Source organism: Salvelinus alpinus, chromosome 27, assembly GCF_045679555.1.
Source record: "Salvelinus alpinus chromosome 27, SLU_Salpinus.1, whole genome shotgun sequence".
NCBI classification, from domain to species: Eukaryota; Metazoa; Chordata; class Actinopteri; order Salmoniformes; family Salmonidae; genus Salvelinus; species Salvelinus alpinus.
This window is the reverse complement of record NC_092112.1, coordinates 8,772,240-8,790,992: the sequence shown is the minus strand read 5'-3', so window position 1 is coordinate 8,790,992 and position 18,753 is coordinate 8,772,240. Positions and strand designations below refer to the sequence as shown.

Below are 18,753 nucleotides of genomic sequence, written 5' to 3'. Positions count from 1 at the left end.
GACAAGCTCTCCCAAAAGGCAGAGGGTAATGTAACAACTTTAACACCTCGTCAAAAGGTTTGGCTTGACAGTCGCTGGACCCAGAATTTCAGTCCCAAGATAAAGAGTATGGGAACAATGTGGTGCCGGTTGAGAGAAAAACATGGACACACAATGATTCCCCCAGGCCAAAGTTAGGTCAGAAAACATGGACACACAATGATTCCCCCAGGCCAAAGTTAGGTCAGAAAACATGGACACACAATGATTCCCCCAGGCCAAAGTTAGGTCAGAAAACATGGACACACAATGATTCCCCCAGGCCAAAGTTAGGTCAGAAAACATGGACACACAATGATTCCCCCAGGCCAAAGTTAGGTCAGAAAACATGGACACACAATGATTCCCCCAGGCCAAAGTTAGGTCAGAAAACATGGACACACAATGATTCCCCCAGACCAAAGTTAGGTCAGAAAACATGGACACGCAATGATTCCCCCAGGCCAAAGTTAAGCCAGAAAACATAGACAATTGTTCCCCCAGGTCAAAGTTAAGCCAGAAAACATAGATAGACAATGGTTCCCTCATCTGAAGCTCTTTGGAAAACCTGGTGTAACTTATGAGCAGTTTGAGGATGAATCACAGGTTTATTTCAAACCCAGTCAGTTCGGTAGATATGTGGATAGTTTCAATGTAAAACACATCCAGACGTCTGGTTTCTACTGTTTAGCCAGGCTGAGTTGATTCAGCTCCTTAAAAGCATCTGAACTCTGGGACTTTATCATCAGAAGATCTCAGGCTTTAAACAAGATGTTTCAACTAAAGCCTGTCGGACCCCAAGAACTAACTGGTGTTTTAATTCAGATCTGTTTTCAAAGACAAAATGTAGTCTATGTCCAAAATGGCACCCTGTTAACTACTTTTAACCAGAGCACTATGGGTCCTACCCTATAGGCCCTGGTCAAAAGTAGTGCACTACTAACCCTATAGGCCCTGGTCAAAAGTAGTGCACTACTAACCCTACGGGCCCTGGTCAAAAGTAGTGCACTACTAACCTTATAGACCCTGGTCAAAAGTAGTGCACTACTACCCTTATAGACCCTGGTCAAAAGTAGTGCACTACTACCCTATGTGCCCTGGTCAAAAGTAGTGCACTACTAACCCTATGGGCCCTGGTCAAAAGTAGTGCACTACTACCCTATGGGCCCTGGTCAAAAGTAGTGCGCTATAAAAGGGAATTCATTTGGAACACAATCGTAGTGAAAAGCAGCAATGTGTTTTTCATTTCTACGTAATGTAATGATGGTGTAGAGGAAGAAGCAGACCAGGGAGCTGTGCTGGATACTCGCTCAGTATTTGAGACGCAGACACACCGGCTACGTCTCAAACGGCTCTCTCCTACTGGAATACAACCAGAATGCTATTAGGGATACAACCTCTGACAGATTACAATTATTGTCCCTCTAAAATATAGATGAAGCTACAAAGTCCCACGGGCTTTCTGCTCAGCTGTCACTACCAATAACACTCCATTTGACATCCACTTACAGTAGTTTCGCCAGCACCTGTAAGAACATTCCCTGAGGAAGGGGTTTGTGTTCATGGGTTTACAGTTACACCGTGACTACACTACAGATGAAGCTGGGTAAACTATAAGGGCTGGCATAGACACAGAAGTCACTTTTATTCAAGTCACAAGCAAGTCCCAAGTAGAACAGGTTGAGTCTCGAGTCGAGTCCCAAGTAGAACAGGTTGAGTCTCGAGTCGAGTCCCAAGTAGAACAGGTTGAGTCTCGAGTCGAGTCCCAAGTAGAACAGGTTGAGTCTCGAGTCGAGTCCCAAGTAGAACAGGTTGAGTCTCGAGTCAAGTCCAAGTCATGTATTCTAAAAGCAAGTCAAGTCTCAAGTTATTTTATTTAACCTTTATTTAACTAGGAAAATCAGTTGAGGACAAATTCTTATTTTACAAATACTGCCTACCCCGACCAAACCCTCCCCTAACCCGGACGACGCTGGGCCAATTATGCGCCGTCCTACGGGACTCCCGATCACGGACGGTTGAGATACAGCCTGGTTGTGTTCAACTACAAATCGTCGTCTATTTATTGAGGCTACAGGACAACCCTTTTCATTATTTTGTCTAAAAACACATGTTGATAATGTAATAATTCATTTTATCAACGATTTCCCAAATGAAAGCTTCATAAAGCAAAATTTGTCAATTTCAAGCAATTTTGACATACCAAAAGACCAGTAGGCCTATGCTAGTAATTGTTGCTTGATTCTCCATTGCTGGTGAGCAAAGTAAACAGTTCATATTCTTGATCACCAATTTGTTTTGAAGCTGCACATAATGCCTTCGGAAAGTATTCAGACTTGTCCCAAATTTTTACGTTACAGCCTTATTCTAAAATGGATTCAATAAAACAATTTCCTCAGCAATATATACAAAATACACCATAATGACAAAGTGAACAGATTTTAATTTTTTTTTTGCAAATTTATAAAATAAATATTTAAAAAACTTTGCTATGGTACTCAAAATTGCACTCAGGTGCATCCTGTTTCCATTGATCATCCTTGAGATGTTTAATTCAATTGATTGGACATGATTTGGAAAGACACACACCTGTCTATATAAGGTCCCACAGTTGACAGTGCATGTCAGAGCAAAAACCAAACCATGAGGTCGAAGGAATGGTTCGTAGAGCTCCGAGACAGGATTGTGTCGAGGCACAGATCTGGGGAAGGGTGCCAAAAAACGTCTGCAGCATTGAAGGTCGCCAAGAACACAGTGGCATCCATCATTCTTAAAATGATGAAGTTTTGGAAGCACCAAGACTCTTCCTAAAGCTGGCCACCCGGCCAAACTGAGCAATCGGGGGAGAACAGTCTTGGTCAGGGAGGTGACTAAGAACCCATTGGTCACTGACAGAGCTCTAGAGTTCCTCTGTGGAGATGGTTGTCCTTCTGGAAGGTTCTCCCATCTCTGCAGCACCCCACCAATCAGACCTTTATGGTAGAGTGGCCAGACGGAAGCCACTCCTCAGTAAAAGGCACATGACAGCACACTTGGAGTTTTCCCAAAAGGCACCTAAAGACTTTCAGACCATGAGAAACAAGATTCTATGGTCTGATGAAACCAATATTGAAATCTTTGGCCTGAATGCTAAGCGTCACTTCTGGAAGAAACCTGGCACCATCCCTACGGTGAAGCATTGTGGTGTCAGGATCATGCTGTGGGGATGTTTTTCAGCGGCAGGGACTGGGAGACTAGTCAGGATTGAGGCAAAGATGAACAGAGCAAAATACAGAGAGATCCTTGATGAAAAGTGCTCTGGAGCAGGTTAGGACCTCAGACTGGGGCAAAGGTTCCCCTTGCAACAGGACAACGACCCTAAGCACACAGCCAAGACAACGCAGGAGTGGCTTCGGGACAAGTCTCTGAATGTCCTTGAGTGGCCCAGCCAGAGCCCGGACTTGAACCCGATCAAACATCTCTATAGAGACCTGAAAATAGCTGTGCAGCGACACTCTCCATCCCAACTGACAAAGCTTGAGAGGATCTACAGAGAAGAATGGGAGAAACTCCCCAAATACAGGTGTGCCAAGCTTGTAGCGTCATACCCAAGACTTTAATCGCTGGCAAAGGTGCTTCCACAAAGTACTGAGTAAAGGGTCTGAATACTTATGTAAATGTGATTTCAGTTTGTTTTTGTGCAAAAAGTTCTACAAATCTGTATTTTGCTTTGTCATTATGGGGTATTGTGTAGATTGAGAAGAAATATATATTTTTAATCCATTTTAGTATAATGTAGATATATATATATATATATATATTATTTTTTTAAAGTCAAGAGGTCTGAATACTTTCTGAATGCAATGCATGTATGTTGCCGTCTTACCTGTTGGTGTAGGCCGAGCAGCTGTCTATAGCGTACCTGACAGTGCAGAACACTATTCACATGGATGTTGAAGGCCTGTAGAAGAGAAGACAATACATTCTTTACTGAGCACTTCTCTCTTAGCATATAGGGTTAGGGTTAGGGTCAGGGTCAGGGTTAAGGTTAAGGTTAAGGTTAGGGGTCAGGGTTAGGGTTAAGGTCAGGGTTAAGGTTAGGGTTAGGGTCAGGGTTAGGGTCAGGGTTAGGGTCAGGGTCAAGGTTAAGGTTAAATCCACCCGCACTCAACAACCCGGTCGCATTCCGCTTCGCTCCACAGGTAGTATCACATTTTCATTTCATTTCATTACAGTACAACGGTTTGATTTGTTTGATCGTAGCTAGCTACATAGCTAGCTACATAGCCGTCTTTGTATCAAAGATAATTGTGTAGTCTAGAGCGATTTTCTAGGTTAGCTAGCCAGCTATTGTCGTTCTTTTAACGCAACGTAACGTAATCAACACTGCTAGCTAGCCAGCTAGCCCCCGAATAGTGTAGTGTTAGCTAGCTACATAGTTGTCTTTGCTGTCTTCGTATCCAAGATAATTGTGTAGTTTAGAGTGTGTAGTTTTAGAGTGATTATCTTAATTTACCGAGGTTAGCTAGCCAGCTATTTGTCGTCCTTAACGTAGGAGACACTGCTAGCTAGCCAACAGCTAGCCAACGTCTACCGAATAGAACTTCCGCACTCAACCCGGTCGCATTCCGCTTCGCTCCACAGGTAGTATCACATTTTCATTTCATTTCATTACAGTACAACGGTTTGATTTGTTTGATCGTAGCTAGCTACATAGCTAGCTACATAGCCGTCTTTGTATCAAAGATAATTGTGTAGTCTAGAGCGATTTTCTAGGTTAGCTAGCCAGCTATTGTCGTTCTTTTAACGCAACGTAACGTAATCAACACTGCTACAGTGAGGGAAAAAAGTATTTGATCCCCTGCTGATTTTGTACGTTTGCCCACTGACAAAGAAATGATCAGTCTATAATTTTAATGGTAGGTTTATTTGAACAGTGAGAGACAGAATATCAACAAAAAAATCCAGAAAAACGCATGTCAAAAATGTTATGAATTGATTTGCATTTTAATGAGGGAAATAAGTATTTGACCCCTCTGCAAAACATGACTTAGTACTTGGTGGCAAAACCCTTGTTGGCAATCACAGAGGTCAGACGTTTCTTGTAGTTGGCCACCAGGTTTGCACACATCTCAGGAGGGATTTTGTCCCACTCCTCTTTGCAGATCTTCTTCAAGTCATTAAGGTTTCGAGGCTGACGTTTGGCAACTCGAACCTTCAGCTCCCTACACAGATTTTCTATGGGATTAAGGTCTGGAGACTGGCTAGGCCACTCCAGGACCTTAATGTGCTTCTTCTTGAGCCACTCCTTTGTTGCCTTGGCCGTGTGTTTTGGGTCATTGTCATGCTGGAATACCCATCCACGACCCATTTTCAATACCCTGGCTGAGGGAAGGAGGTTTTCACCCAAAATTTGACGGTACATGTCCCCGTCCATCGTCCCTTTGATGCGGTGAAGTTGTCCTGTCCCTTTAGCAGAAAAACACCCCCAAAGCATAGTGTTTCCACCTCCATGTTTGACGGTGGGGATGGTTTCTTGGGGTCATAGGCAGCATTCCTCCTCCTCCAAACACGGCAAATTGGGTTGATGCCAAAGAACTCCATTTTGGTCTCATCTGACCACAACACGTTCACCCAGTTGTCCTCTGAATCATTCAGATGTTCATTGGCAAACTTCAGACGGGCATGTATATGTGCTTTTTTGAGCAGGGGGACCTTGCGGGCGCTGCAGGATTTCAGTCCTTCACGGCATAGTGTGTTACCAATTGTTTTCTTGATGACTATGGTCCCAGCTGCCTTGAGATCATTGACAAGATCCTCCTGTGTAGTTCTGGGCTGATTCCTCACCGTTCTCATGATCATTGCAACTTCACGAGGTGAGATCTTGCATGGAGCCCCAGGCTGAGGGAGATTGACAGGTCTTTTGTGTTTCTTCCATTTGCGAATAATCACAGAAACTGTTGTCACCTTCTCACCAAGCTGCTTGGCGATGGTCTTGTAGCCCATTCCAGCCTTGTGTAGGTCTACAATCTTGTCCCTGACATCCTTGGAGAGCTCTTTGGTCTTGGCCATGGTGGAGAGTTTGGAATCTGATTGATTGATTGCTTCTGTGGACAGGTATCTTTTATACAGGTAAGAAACTGAGATTAGGAGCACTCCCTTTAAGAGTGTGCTCCTAATCTCCGTTCGTTACCTGTATGAAAGACACCTGGGAGCCAGAAATCTTTTTGATTGAGAAGGGGTCAAATACTTATTTCCCTCATTAAAATGCAAATCAATTTATAACATTTTTGACATGCATTTTTCTGGATATTTTTGTTGTTATTCTGTCTCTCACTGTTCAAATAAACCTACCATTAAAATTATAGACTGATAATATCTTTGTCAGTGGGCAAACGTACAAAATCAGCAGGGGATCAAATACTTTTTTCCCTCACTGTAGCTAGCCAGCAAGCCCCCGAATAGCAGCACTGTAGAAACTATTACACTCAACGGAACGACTTGATTAGTGTAGTGTCAACAACGCAGCCACGGCCAGCTAGCCTACAAAGTCAACAACGCAGCCACTGCCAGCTAGCCTACTTCAACAGTACTGTATCATTTTAATCATTTTAGTCAATAAGATTCTTGCTACGTAAGCTTAACTTTCTGAACATTCGAGACGTGTTGTCCACTTGTCATTCCAATCTCCTTTGCATTAGCGTAGCCTCTTCTGTAGCCTGTCAACTATGTGTCTGTCTATCCCTGTTCTCTCCTCTCTGCACAGACCATACAAACGCTCCACACCGCGTGGCCGCGGCCACCATAATCTGGTGGTCCCAGCGCGCACGACCCACGTGGAGTTCCAGGTCTCCGGTAGCCTCTGGAACTGCCGATCTGCGGCCAACAAGGCAGAGTTCATCTCAGCCTATGCCTCCCTCCAGTCCCTCGACTTCTTGGCACTGACGGAAACATGGATCACCACAGATAACACTGCTACTCCTACTGCTCTCTCTTCGTCCGCCCACGTGTTCTCGCACACCCCGAGAGCTTCTGGTCAGCGGGGTGGTGGCACCGGGATCCTCATCTCTCCCAAGTGGTCATTCTCTCTTTCTCCCCTTACCCATCTGTCTATCGCCTCCTTTGAATTCCATGCTGTCACAGTTACCAGCCCTTTCAAGCTTAACATCCTTATCATTTATCGCCCTCCAGGTTCCCTCGGAGAGTTCATCAATGAGCTTGATGCCTTGATAAGCTCCTTTCCTGAGGACGGCTCACCTCTCACAGTTCTGGGCGACTTTAACCTCCCCACGTCTACCTTTGACTCATTCCTCTCTGCATCCTTCTTTCCACTACTCTCCTCTTTTGACCTCACCCTCTCACCTTCCCCCCCTACTCACAAGGCAGGCAATACGCTCGACCTCATCTTTACTAGATGCTGTTCTTCCACTAACCTCATTGCAACTCCCCTCCAAGTCTCCGACCACTACCTTGTATCCTTTTCCCTCTCGCTCTCATCCAACACTTCCCACACTGCCCCTACTCGGATGGTATCGCGCCGTCCCAACCTTCGCTCTCTCTCCCCCGCTACTCTCTCCTCTTCCATCCTATCATCTCTTCCCTCTGCTCAAACCTTCTCCAACCTATCTCCTGATTCTGCCTCCTCAACCCTCCTCTCCTCCCTTTCTGCATCCTTTGACTCTCTCTGTCCCCTATCCTCCAGGCCGGCTCGGTCCTCCCCTCCCGCTCCGTGGCTCGACGACTCATTGCGAGCTCACAGAACAGGGCTCCGGGCAGCCGAGCGGAAATGGAGGAAAACTCGCCTCCCTGCGGACCTGGCATCCTTTCACTCCCTCCTCTCTACATTTTCCTCTTCTGTCTCTGCTGCTAAAGCCACTTTCTACCACTCTAAATTCCAAGCATCTGCCTCTAACCCTAGGAAGCTCTTTGCCACCTTCTCCTCCCTCCTGAATCCTCCTCCCCCTCCCCCCCCCCTCCTCCCTCTCTGCAGACGACTTCGTCAACCATTTTGAAAAGAAGGTCGACGACATCCGATCCTCGTTTGCTAAGTCAAACGACACCGCTGGTTCTGCTCACACTGCCCTACCCTGTGCTCTGACCTCTTTCTCCCCTCTCTCTCCAGATGAAATCTCGCGTCTTGTGACGGCCGGCCGCCCAACAACCTGCCCGCTTGACCCTATCCCCTCCTCTCTTCTCCAGACCATTTCCGGAGACCTTCTCCCTTACCTCACCTCGCTCATCAACTCATCCCTGACCGCTGGCTACGTCCCTTCCGTCTTCAAGAGAGCGAGAGTTGCACCCCTTCTGAAAAAACCTACACTCGATCCCTCCGATGTCAACAACTACAGACCAGTATCCCTTCTTTCTTTTCTCTCCAAAACTCTTGAACGTGCCGTCCTTGGCCAGCTCTCCCGCTATCTCTCTCAGAATGACCTTCTTGATCCAAATCAGTCAGGTTTCAAGACTAGTCATTCAACTGAGACTGCTCTTCTCTGTATCACGGAGGCGCTCCGCACTGCTAAAGCTAACTCTCTCTCCTCTGCTCTCATCCTTCTAGACCTATCGGCTGCCTTCGATACTGTGAACCATCAGATCCTCCTCTCCACCCTCTCCGAGTTGGGCATCTCCGGCGCGGCCCATGCTTGGATTGCGTCCTACCTGACAGGTCGCTCCTACCAGGTGGCGTGGCGAGAATCTGTCTCCTCACCACGTGCTCTCACCACTGGTGTCCCCCAGGGCTCTGTTCTAGGCCCTCTCCTATTCTCGCTATACACCAAGTCACTTGGCTCTGTCATAACCTCACATGGTCTCTCCTATCATTGCTATGCAGACGACACACAACTAATCTTCTCCTTTCCCCCTTCTGATGATCAGGTGGCGAATCGCATCTCTGCATGTCTGGCAGACATATCAGTGTGGATGACGGATCACCACCTCAAGCTGAACCTCGGCAAGACGGAGCTGCTCTTCCTCCCGGGGAAGGACTGCCCGTTCCATGATCTCGCCATCACGGTTGACAACTCCATTGTGTCCTCCTCCCAGAGCGCTAAGAACCTTGGCGTGATCCTGGACAACACCCTGTCGTTCTCAACTAACATCAAGGCGGTGGCCCGTTCCTGTAGGTTCATGCTCTACAACATCCGCAGAGTACGACCCTGCCTCACACAGGAAGCGGCGCAGGTCCTAATCCAGGCACTTGTCATCTCCCGTCTGGATTACTGCAACTCGCTGTTGGCTGGGCTCCCTGCCTGTGCCATTAAACCCCTACAACTCATCCAGAACGCCGCAGCCCGTCTGGTGTTCAACCTTCCCAAGTTCTCTCACGTCACCCCGCTCCTCCGCTCTCTCCACTGGCTTCCAGTTGAAGCTCGCATCCGCTACAAGACCATGGTACTTGCCTACGGAGCTGTGAGGGGAACGGCACCTCAGTACCTCCAGGCTCTGATCAGGCCCTACACCCAAACAAGGGCACTGCGTTCATCCACCTCTGGCCTGCTCGCCTCCCTACCACTGAGGAAGTACAGTTCCCGCTCAGCCCAGTCAAAACTGTTCGCTGCTCTGGCCCCCCAATGGTGGAACAAACTCCTTCACGACGCCAGGACAGCGGAGTCAATCACCACCTTCCGGAGACACCTGAAACCCCACCTCTTTAAGGAATACCTAGGATAGGATAAAGTAATCCTTCTCCCCCCCCCCCCCCCCCCCCCTTAAAAGATTTAGATGCACTATTGTAAAGTGGCTGTTCCACTGGATGTCATAAGGTGAATGCACCAATTTGTAAGTCGCTCTGGATAAGAGCGTCTGCTAAATGACTTAAATGTAAATGTAAAATGTTAAGGTTAGGGTTAGGCTTCACAGACCAGTAAAGAGAATTAAGACTCTTGGCATTCTATTCATTTTTGAAAATACATTTTAAAATTAGTCTTATAATGTTTCTTTGGACCTGCCTAAAAAACGAATTAAGAATTAATTATTTTGCGAGGGTGTAGCCTATATTCAATGGATTTATTCAAATAAACGGCATGTGCACGGGAGATAGGAAAAATAATGAATTGGGTTCTAAAAACCATCGGCAGATTTTATTTTATTTTGCAACACGCCGTAAGGGTCTGTCTAAAAGGGGATTATTTAGTTCTACTCGGCTCACACGGTCTTCAATTTATCATCACGGAAACTAGGGAGCTTCCCGAAATGGCACCCTATTACAGGTACATCAACGCTGGGACCGAGACACTGAAGAACAGTTTCTACCTCAAGGCCATCAGGCTGTTAAACAGTTTCTACCTCAAGGCCATCAGACTGTTAAACAGTAATCACTAACTCAGAGAGGCTGCTGCCGACATGGAGACCCAATCACTGAACACTTTAACAAACGAGTCACTTTAAAACAATGCCACTTTAAAATGTTTTACATATATCTTACATTACTCATATCATATGTATATACTGTATTTTATACCATCTATTGCATCTTGCCTATGCCGCTCGGTCATCACTCATCCATATATTTATATGTACATATTCTTATTCATCCCTCTATATTTGTGTGTATGAGGTAGTTGTTATGGAATTGTTAGATTACATGTTAGATATCACTGCACGGTCGGAACTAGAAGCACAAGCATTTCGCTACACTCGCATTAACATCTGCTAACCATGTGTATGTGACAAATAACATTTGATTTGGTGCACTACTTCAGACCAGGGCCCTATTCCCTATATAGTGCACTACTTCTGACCATGGCCCTAATCCCTATATAGTGCACTACTTTAGACCAGAGCCCTATTCCCTACATAGTGCACTACTATATACCACGGCCCTATTCCCTACATAGTGCACTACTATAGACCAGAGGCCTATTCCCTATATAGTGCACTACTTCTGACCATGGCCCTATTCCCTATATAGTGCACTACTTTAGACCAGAGCCCTAATCCCTACATAGTGCACTACTATATACCACGGCCCTATTCCCTATATAGTGCACTACTTCTGACCATGGCCCTATTCCCTATATAGTGCACTACTTTAGACCAGAGCCCTAATCCCTACATAGTGCACTACTATATACCAGAGCCCTATTCCCTACATAGTGCACTACTTTAGACCAGGACCCATAGAGTTATTATTAATTATAGCAGGACCTGCACTATACAGTATGTGGAATAGGGTGCTAGTGTTGCTCTGCTCTGGGAATACATTGCACAGCCTAACACAAGTCTTTCACACACAGGTGTTTCTTGTATTAATGCAGTGACCCAATAACACACTGTTAGGGATGTAAAGTAATGAATGGTGTTACAGAACCTCAAGTTAACTTGTTGGCTCAACTTCCCTGTTTGTTTTGACAAGAGCTATCAGGCTCCTCCTACGCAACAGTACTGTTTGGAATCAACATAAGCCAATCAGTGGTGTCAGATGTAGAGCCCAATCACAGGCAAAGCTAACATGAACCACTGTTTTCCATTGTGGAAGGCTTCATTAAAATTACATTTCTTCTGGGAACACTGAGGTGTTTGGTAAAACCTCAGACACACAGCCAACCCCCGTCCCCCTCTCCTCCTCAGACACAGCTAACCCCCGTCTCCCTCTCCTCAACAGACACAGCCAACCCCCGTCTCCCTCTCCTCAACAGACACACAGCCAACCCCCATCCCCCCTCTCCTCAACAGACACAGCCAACCCCCATCTCCCCTCTCCTCAACAGACACAGCCAACCCCCATCCCCCTCTCCTCAACAGACACAGCCAACCCCCATCCCCCTCTCCTCAACAGACACAGCCAACCCCCATCCCCCTCTCCTCAACAGACACAGCCAACCCCCATCCCCCTCTCCTCAACAGACACAGCCAACCCCCATCTCCCTCTCCTCAACACACACAGCCAACCCCCGTCTCCCTCTCCTCAACACACAGCCAACCCCCATCTCCCCTCTCCTCAACACACACAGCCAACCCCCGTCTCCCTCTCCTCAACAGACACAGCCAACCCCCATCTCCCCTCTCCTCAACACACACAGCCAACCCCCGTCCCCCTCTCCTCCTCAGACACAGCTAACCCCCGTCTCCCTCTCCTCAACAGACACAGCTAACCCCCGTCTCCCTCTCCTCAACAGACACAGCCAACCCCCGTCTCCCTCTCCTCAACAGACACACAGCCAACCCCCATCCCCCCTCTCCTCAACAGACACAGCCAACCCCCATCTCCCCTCTCCTCAACAGACACAGCCAACCCCCATCCCCCTCTCCTCAACAGACACAGCCAACCCCCATCCCCCTCTCCTCAACAGACACAGCCAACCCCCATCCCCCTCTCCTCAACAGACACAGCCAACCCCCATCCCCCTCTCCTCAACAGACACAGCCAACCCCCATCTCCCTCTCCTCAACACACACAGCCAACCCCCGTCTCCCTCTCCTCAACAGACACAGCCAACCCCCATCTCCCCTCTCCTCAACACACACAGCCAACCCCCGTCTCCCTCTCCTCAACAGACACAGCCAACCCCCATCTCCCCTCTCCTCAACACACACAGCCAACCCCCGTCCCCCTCTCCTCCTCAGACACAGCTAACCCCCGTCTCCCTCTCCTCAACAGACACAGCTAACCCCCGTCTCCCTCTCCTCAACAGACACAGCCAACCCCCGTCTCCCTCTCCTCAACAGACACACAGCCAACCCCCATCCCCCCTCTCCTCAACAGACACAGCCAACCCCCATCTCCCCTCTCCTCAACAGACACAGCCAACCCCCATCCCCCTCTCCTCAACACACACAGCCAACCCCCATCCCCCTCTCCTCAACAGACACAGCCAACCCCCATCTCCCTCTCCTCAACACACACAGCCAACCCCCGTCTCCCTCTCCTCAACAGACACAGCCAACCCCCATCTCCCCTCTCCTCAACACACACAGCCAACCCCCGTCTCCCTCTCCTCAACAGACACAGCCAACCCCCGTCTCCCTCTCCTCAACACACAGCCAACCCCCATCTCCCTCTCCTCAACACACAGCCAACCCCCATCTCCCTCTCCTCAACAGACACAGCCAACCCCCATCTCCCCTCTCCTCAACACACAGCCAACCCCCATCTCCCTCTCCTCAACAGACACAGCCAACCCCCGTCTCCCTCTCCTCAACACACAGCCAACCCCCATCTCCCTCTCCTCAAAACACAGCCAACCCCCATCTCCCTCTCCTCAACAGACACAGCCAACCCCCATCTCCCTCTCCTCAACACAGCCAACCCCCGTCTCCCTCTCCTCAACAGACACAGCCAACCCCCATCTCCCTCTCCTCAACACACAGCCAACCCCCGTCTCCCTCTCCTCAACACACACAGCCAACCCCCATCTCCCTCTCCTCAACACACAGCCAACCCCCATCTCCCTCTCCTCAACACACACAGCCAACCCCCGTCTCCCTCTCCTCAACAGACACAGCCAACCCCCGTCTCCCTCTCCTCAACAGACACAGCCAACGCCCGTCTCCCCTCAACACACACAGCCAACCCCCCTCTCCTCAACAGACACACAGCCAACCCCCGTCTCCCTCTCCTCAACAGACACAGCCAACCCCCATCTCCCCTCTCCTCAACACACACAGCCAACCCCCATCTCCCCTCTCCTCAACACACACAGCCAACCCCCGTCTCCCTCTCCTCAACAGACACACAGCCAACCCCCATCTCCCTCTCCTCAACAGACACACAGCCAACCCCCATCCCCCTCTCCTCAACAGACACAGCCAACCCCCATCTCCCTCTCCTCAACAGACACAGCCAACCCCCATCTCCCCTCTCCTCAACACACACAGCCAACCCCCGTCTCCCTCTCCTCAACAGACACAGCCATCTCCCCTCTCCTCAACACACACAGCCAACCCCCGTCTCTCTCTCCTCAACACACACAGCCAACCCCCATCTCCCTCTCCTCAACACACACAGCCAACCCCCATCTCCCTCTCCTCAACACACAGCCAACCCCCGTCTCCCTCTCCTCAACACACAGCCAACCCCCGTCTCCCTCTCCTCAACACACACAGCCAACCCCCGTCTCCCTCCCCTCAACACACACAGCCAACCCCCGTCTCCCTCTCCTCAACACACAGCCAACCCCCGTCTCCCTCTCCTCAACACACAGCCAACCCCCGTCTCCCTCTCCTCAACACACAGCCAACCCCCATCTCCCTCTCCTCAACAGACACAGCCAACCCCCATCTCCCTCTCCTCAACAGACACAGCCAACCCCCATCTCCCCTCTCCTCAACACACACAGCCAACCCCCGTCTCCCTCTCCTCAACAGACACAGCCATCTCCCCTCTCCTCAACACACACAGCCAACCCCCGTCTCTCTCTCCTCAACACACACAGCCAACCCCCATCTCCCTCTCCTCAACACACACAGCCAACCCCCATCCCCCTCTCCTCAACACACAGCCAACCCCCGTCTCCCTCTCCTCAACACACACAGCCAACCCCCGTCTCCCTCCCCTCAACACACACAGCCAACCCCCGTCTCCCTCTCCTCAACACACAGCCAACCCCCGTCTCCCTCTCCTCAACACACAGCCAACCCCCGTCTCCCTCTCCTCAACACACAGCCAACCCCCATCTCCCTCTCCTCAACAGACACAGCCAACCCCCATCTCCCTCTCCTCAACACACACAGCCAACCCCCATCTCCCTCCCCTCAACACACAGCCAACCCCCATCTCCCTCTCCTCAACACACAGCCAACCCCCATCTCCCTCTCCTCAACACACAGCCAACCCCCATCCCCCTCTCCTCAACACACAGCCAACCCCCGTCTCCCTCTCCTCAACACACACAGCCAACCCCCGTCTCCCTCCCCTCAACACACACAGCCAACCCCCGTCTCCCTCTCCTCAACACACAGCCAACCCCCGTCTCCCTCTCCTCAACACACAGCCAACCCCCGTCTCCCTCTCCTCAACACAGCCAACCCCCGTCTCCCTCTCCTCAACACACACAGCCAACCCCCGTCTCCCTCTCCTCAACACACACAGCCAACCCCCATCTCCCTCTCCTCAACACACACAGCCAACCCCCATCTCCCCTCTCCTCAACAGACACAGCCAACCCCCATCTCCCCTCTCCTCAACAGACACAGCCAACCCCCATCAACACACCCAGCCAACCCCCATCTCCCTCTCCTCAACACACACACAGCCAACCCCCATCTCCCTCTCCTCAACACACACACAGCCAACCCCCATCTCCCTCTCCTCAACACACACAGCCAACCCCCATCTCCCTCTCCTCAACACACACAGCCAACCCCCATCTCCCCTCTCCTCACACAGCCAACCCCCATCTCCCTCTCCTCAACACACAGCCAACCCCCATCCCCCTCTCCTCAACAGACAGCCAACCCCCATCTCCCTCTCCTCAACAGACACAGCCAACCCCCATCTCCCTCTCCTCAACACACAGCCAACCCCCATCTCCCTCTCCTCAACAGACACACAGCCAACCCCCATCTCCTCTCCTCAACACACAGCCAACCCCCATCTCCCTCTCCTCAACAGACACAGCCAACCCCCATCTCCCTCTCCTCAACAGACACACAGCCAACCCCCATCTCCTCTCTCCTCAACACACAGCTAACCCCCGTCTCCCTCTCCTCAACACACAGCCAACCCCCATCTCCCTCTCCTCAACAGACACACAGCCAACCCCCATCTCCCTCTCCTCAACACACAGCCAACCCCCGTCTCCCTCTCCTCAACAGACAGCCAACCCCCGTCTCCCTCTCCTCAACACACAGCCAACCCCCATCTCCCTCTCCTCAACAGACACACAGCCAACCCCCATCTCCTCAACAGACAGCCAACCCCCATCTCCCTCTCAACAGACAGCCAACCCCCATCCCCCTCTCCTCAACAGACACAGCCAACCCCCATCTCCTCAACACACAGCCAACCCCCATCCCCCTCTCCTCAACAGACACAGCCAACCCCCATCTCCCATCTCCTCAACAGACACAGCCAACCCCCATCTCCCTCCCAATTCAATTACATTTAAGGGCTTTACTGGCGTGGGAAACATGTTTACAATGCCAAAGCAAGTGAAATAGATCAAACAAAAGTGAAATAAACAGGAAACATTGCACTCACAAAAGTACCAAAAGAATAAAGACATTTGAAATGTCATATTATGTGAAAATAGTTCAAGTACAAAAGGGAAAATAAATCAACATAAATATGGGTTGTATTTACAATGGTGTTTGTTCTTCACTTGTTGGCCTTTTCTTATGGCATCAGGTCACAAATCTTGATGCTGTGATGGCACACTGGTATTTCACCCAGGAGAAATGGGAATTTATCAAAATCGGGTTTGTTTTCTAATTCTTTGTGGGTCTGTGTAATCTGAGGGAAATATGTCTCTCTAATATGGTCATACATTTGGCAGGGGGTTGGGAAGTACAGCTCAGTTTCCACCTCCTTTTGTGGGCAGTGTGCACATAACCTGTCTTCTCTTGCGAGCCAGGTCTGCCTCTCCCTCTCTCTCCCCCTCAACTGTTTTACAGCCAGCAATGGACCCCTAAGCCTAACTGATAAAACTGTTTTTGTAGGAGGAAATCAGTGTTCTGTCCAAGAGTTCAACACCTCACCAACTTATGACACAATCTTGCAACTGCCCTACTTTAAAATCAGTCATAGATATTATCTATGTTTCTTATTAATACAAAATATCACAAGAATGCTATACAGAGATGCAGACAGAGCATCTGGTAATGTGTCAATTCAACAACAGTCCAGAACTACTGTATAGAAAATGACAGACTTCTGTGACCTCAGGGGAAATTACTTCAAGTTTGATTTCAGTCTGCCTGGTTATCTAAATAAAGTTGTGCTATTGGTGGCCTTGAGGGACCTGGAACTGCCTGTCTGTCTTCAGAAAGCATCTCATCTAGGCCTAGACCGTCTTCAGAAAGCATCCCGTCTAGGCCTAGACCGTCTTCAGAAAGCATCCCGTCTAGGCCTAGACCGTCTTCAGAAAGCACATCGTCTAGGCCTAGACCGTCTTCAGAAAGCATCCCGTCTAGGCCTAGACCGTCTTCAGAAAGCATCTCGTCTAGGCCTAGACCGTCTTCAGAAAGCATCCCGTCTAGGCCTAGACCGTCTTCAGAAAGCATCCCGTCTAGGCCTAGACCGTCTTCAGAAAGCATCCCGTCTAGGCCTAGACCGTCTTCAGAAAGCATCCCGTCTAGGCCTAGACCGTCTTCAGAAAGCACATCGTATAGGCCTAAACCGTCTTCAGAAAGCATCCCGTCTAGGCCTAGACCGTCTTCAGAAAGCATCTCGTCTAGGCCTAGACCGTCTTCAGAAAGCATCCCGTCTAGGCCTAGACCGTCTTCAGAAAGCATCCCGTCTAGGCCTAGACCGTCTTCAGAAAGCGCATCCCGTCTAGGCCTAGACCGTCTTCAGAAAGCACATCGTATAGGCCTAGACCGTCTTCAGAAAGCATCCCGTCTAGGCCTAGAGACCGTCTTCAGAAAGCATCTCGTCTAGGCCTAGACCGTCTTCAGAAAGCATCCCGTCTAGGCCTAGACCGTCTTCAGAAAGCATCCCGTCTAGGCCTAGACCGTCTTCAGAAAGCACATCGTATAGGCCTAGACCGTCTTCAGAAAGCACATCGTATAGGCCTAGACCGTCTTCAGAAAGCATCCCGTCTAGGCCTAGACCGTCTTCAGAAAGCATCCCGTCTAGGCCTAGACCGTCTTCAGAAAGCACATCGTATAGGCCTAGACCGTCTTCAGAAAGCAGATGATCTAGGCCTAGACCGTCTTCAGAAAGCATCCCGTCTAGGCCTAGACCGTCTTCAGAAAGCATCCCGTCTAGGCCTAGACCGTCTTCAGAAAGCACATCGTATAGGCCTAGACCGTCTTCAGAAAGCATCCCGTCTAGGCCTAGACCGTCTTCAGAAAGCATCTCGTCTAGGCCTAGACCGTCTTCAGAAAGCATCCTGTCTAGGCCTAGACCGTCTTCAGAAAGCATCCCGTCTAGGCCTAGACCGTCTTCAGAAAGCATCCCGTCTAGGCCTAGACCGTCTTCAGAAAGCATCCCGTCTAGGCCTAGACCGTCTTCAGAAAGCATCCCGTCTAGGCCTAGACCGTCTTCAGAAAGCATCCCGTCTAGGCCTAGACCGTCTTCAGAAAGCATCCCGTCTAGGCCTAAACCGTCTTCAGAAAGCACATCGTATAGGCCTAGACCGTCTTCAGAAAGCATCCCGTCTAGGCCTAGACCGTCTTCAGAAAGCATCTCATCTAGGCCTAGACCGTCTTCAGAAAGCATCCCGTCTAGGCCTAGACCGTCTTCAGAAAGCATCCCGTCTAGGCCTAGACCGTCTTCAGAAAGCACATCGTATAGGCCTAGACCGTCTTCAGAAAGCATCCCGTCTAGGCCTAGACCGTCTTCAGAAAGCATCCCGTCTAGGCCTAGACCGTCTTCAGAAAGCATCCCGTCTAGGCCTAGACCGTCTTCAGAAAGCACATCGTATAGGCCTAGACTGTCTTCAGAAAGCAGATGATCTAGGCCTAGACCGTCTTCAGAAAGCATCCCGTCTAGGCCTAGACCGTCTTCAGAAAGCACATCGTATAGGCCTAGACCGTCTTCAGAAAGCATCCCGTCTAGGCCTAGACCGTCTTCAGAAAGCATCCCGTCTAGGCCTAGACCGTCTTCAGAAAGCACATCGTATAGGCCTAGACTGTCTTCAGAAAGCAGATGATCTA

General features: G+C 49.8%; 1 protein-coding gene across 2 annotated transcripts in view; it reads right to left on the bottom strand.

The window, feature by feature from the left end:
- Window positions 1–18,753, bottom strand: part of LOC139556684 (sorting nexin-17-like) — an 87,501-nt gene that overhangs the window by 53,115 nt on the left and 15,633 nt on the right. For both annotated transcript variants that reach the window (XM_071370925.1, XM_071370926.1), the window contains exon 2: window positions 3,884–3,958. In XM_071370925.1, coding sequence (XP_071227026.1) covers window positions 3,884–3,958 — 75 coding nt within the window. The remainder of the gene's footprint in view (window positions 1–3,883; window positions 3,959–18,753) is intronic.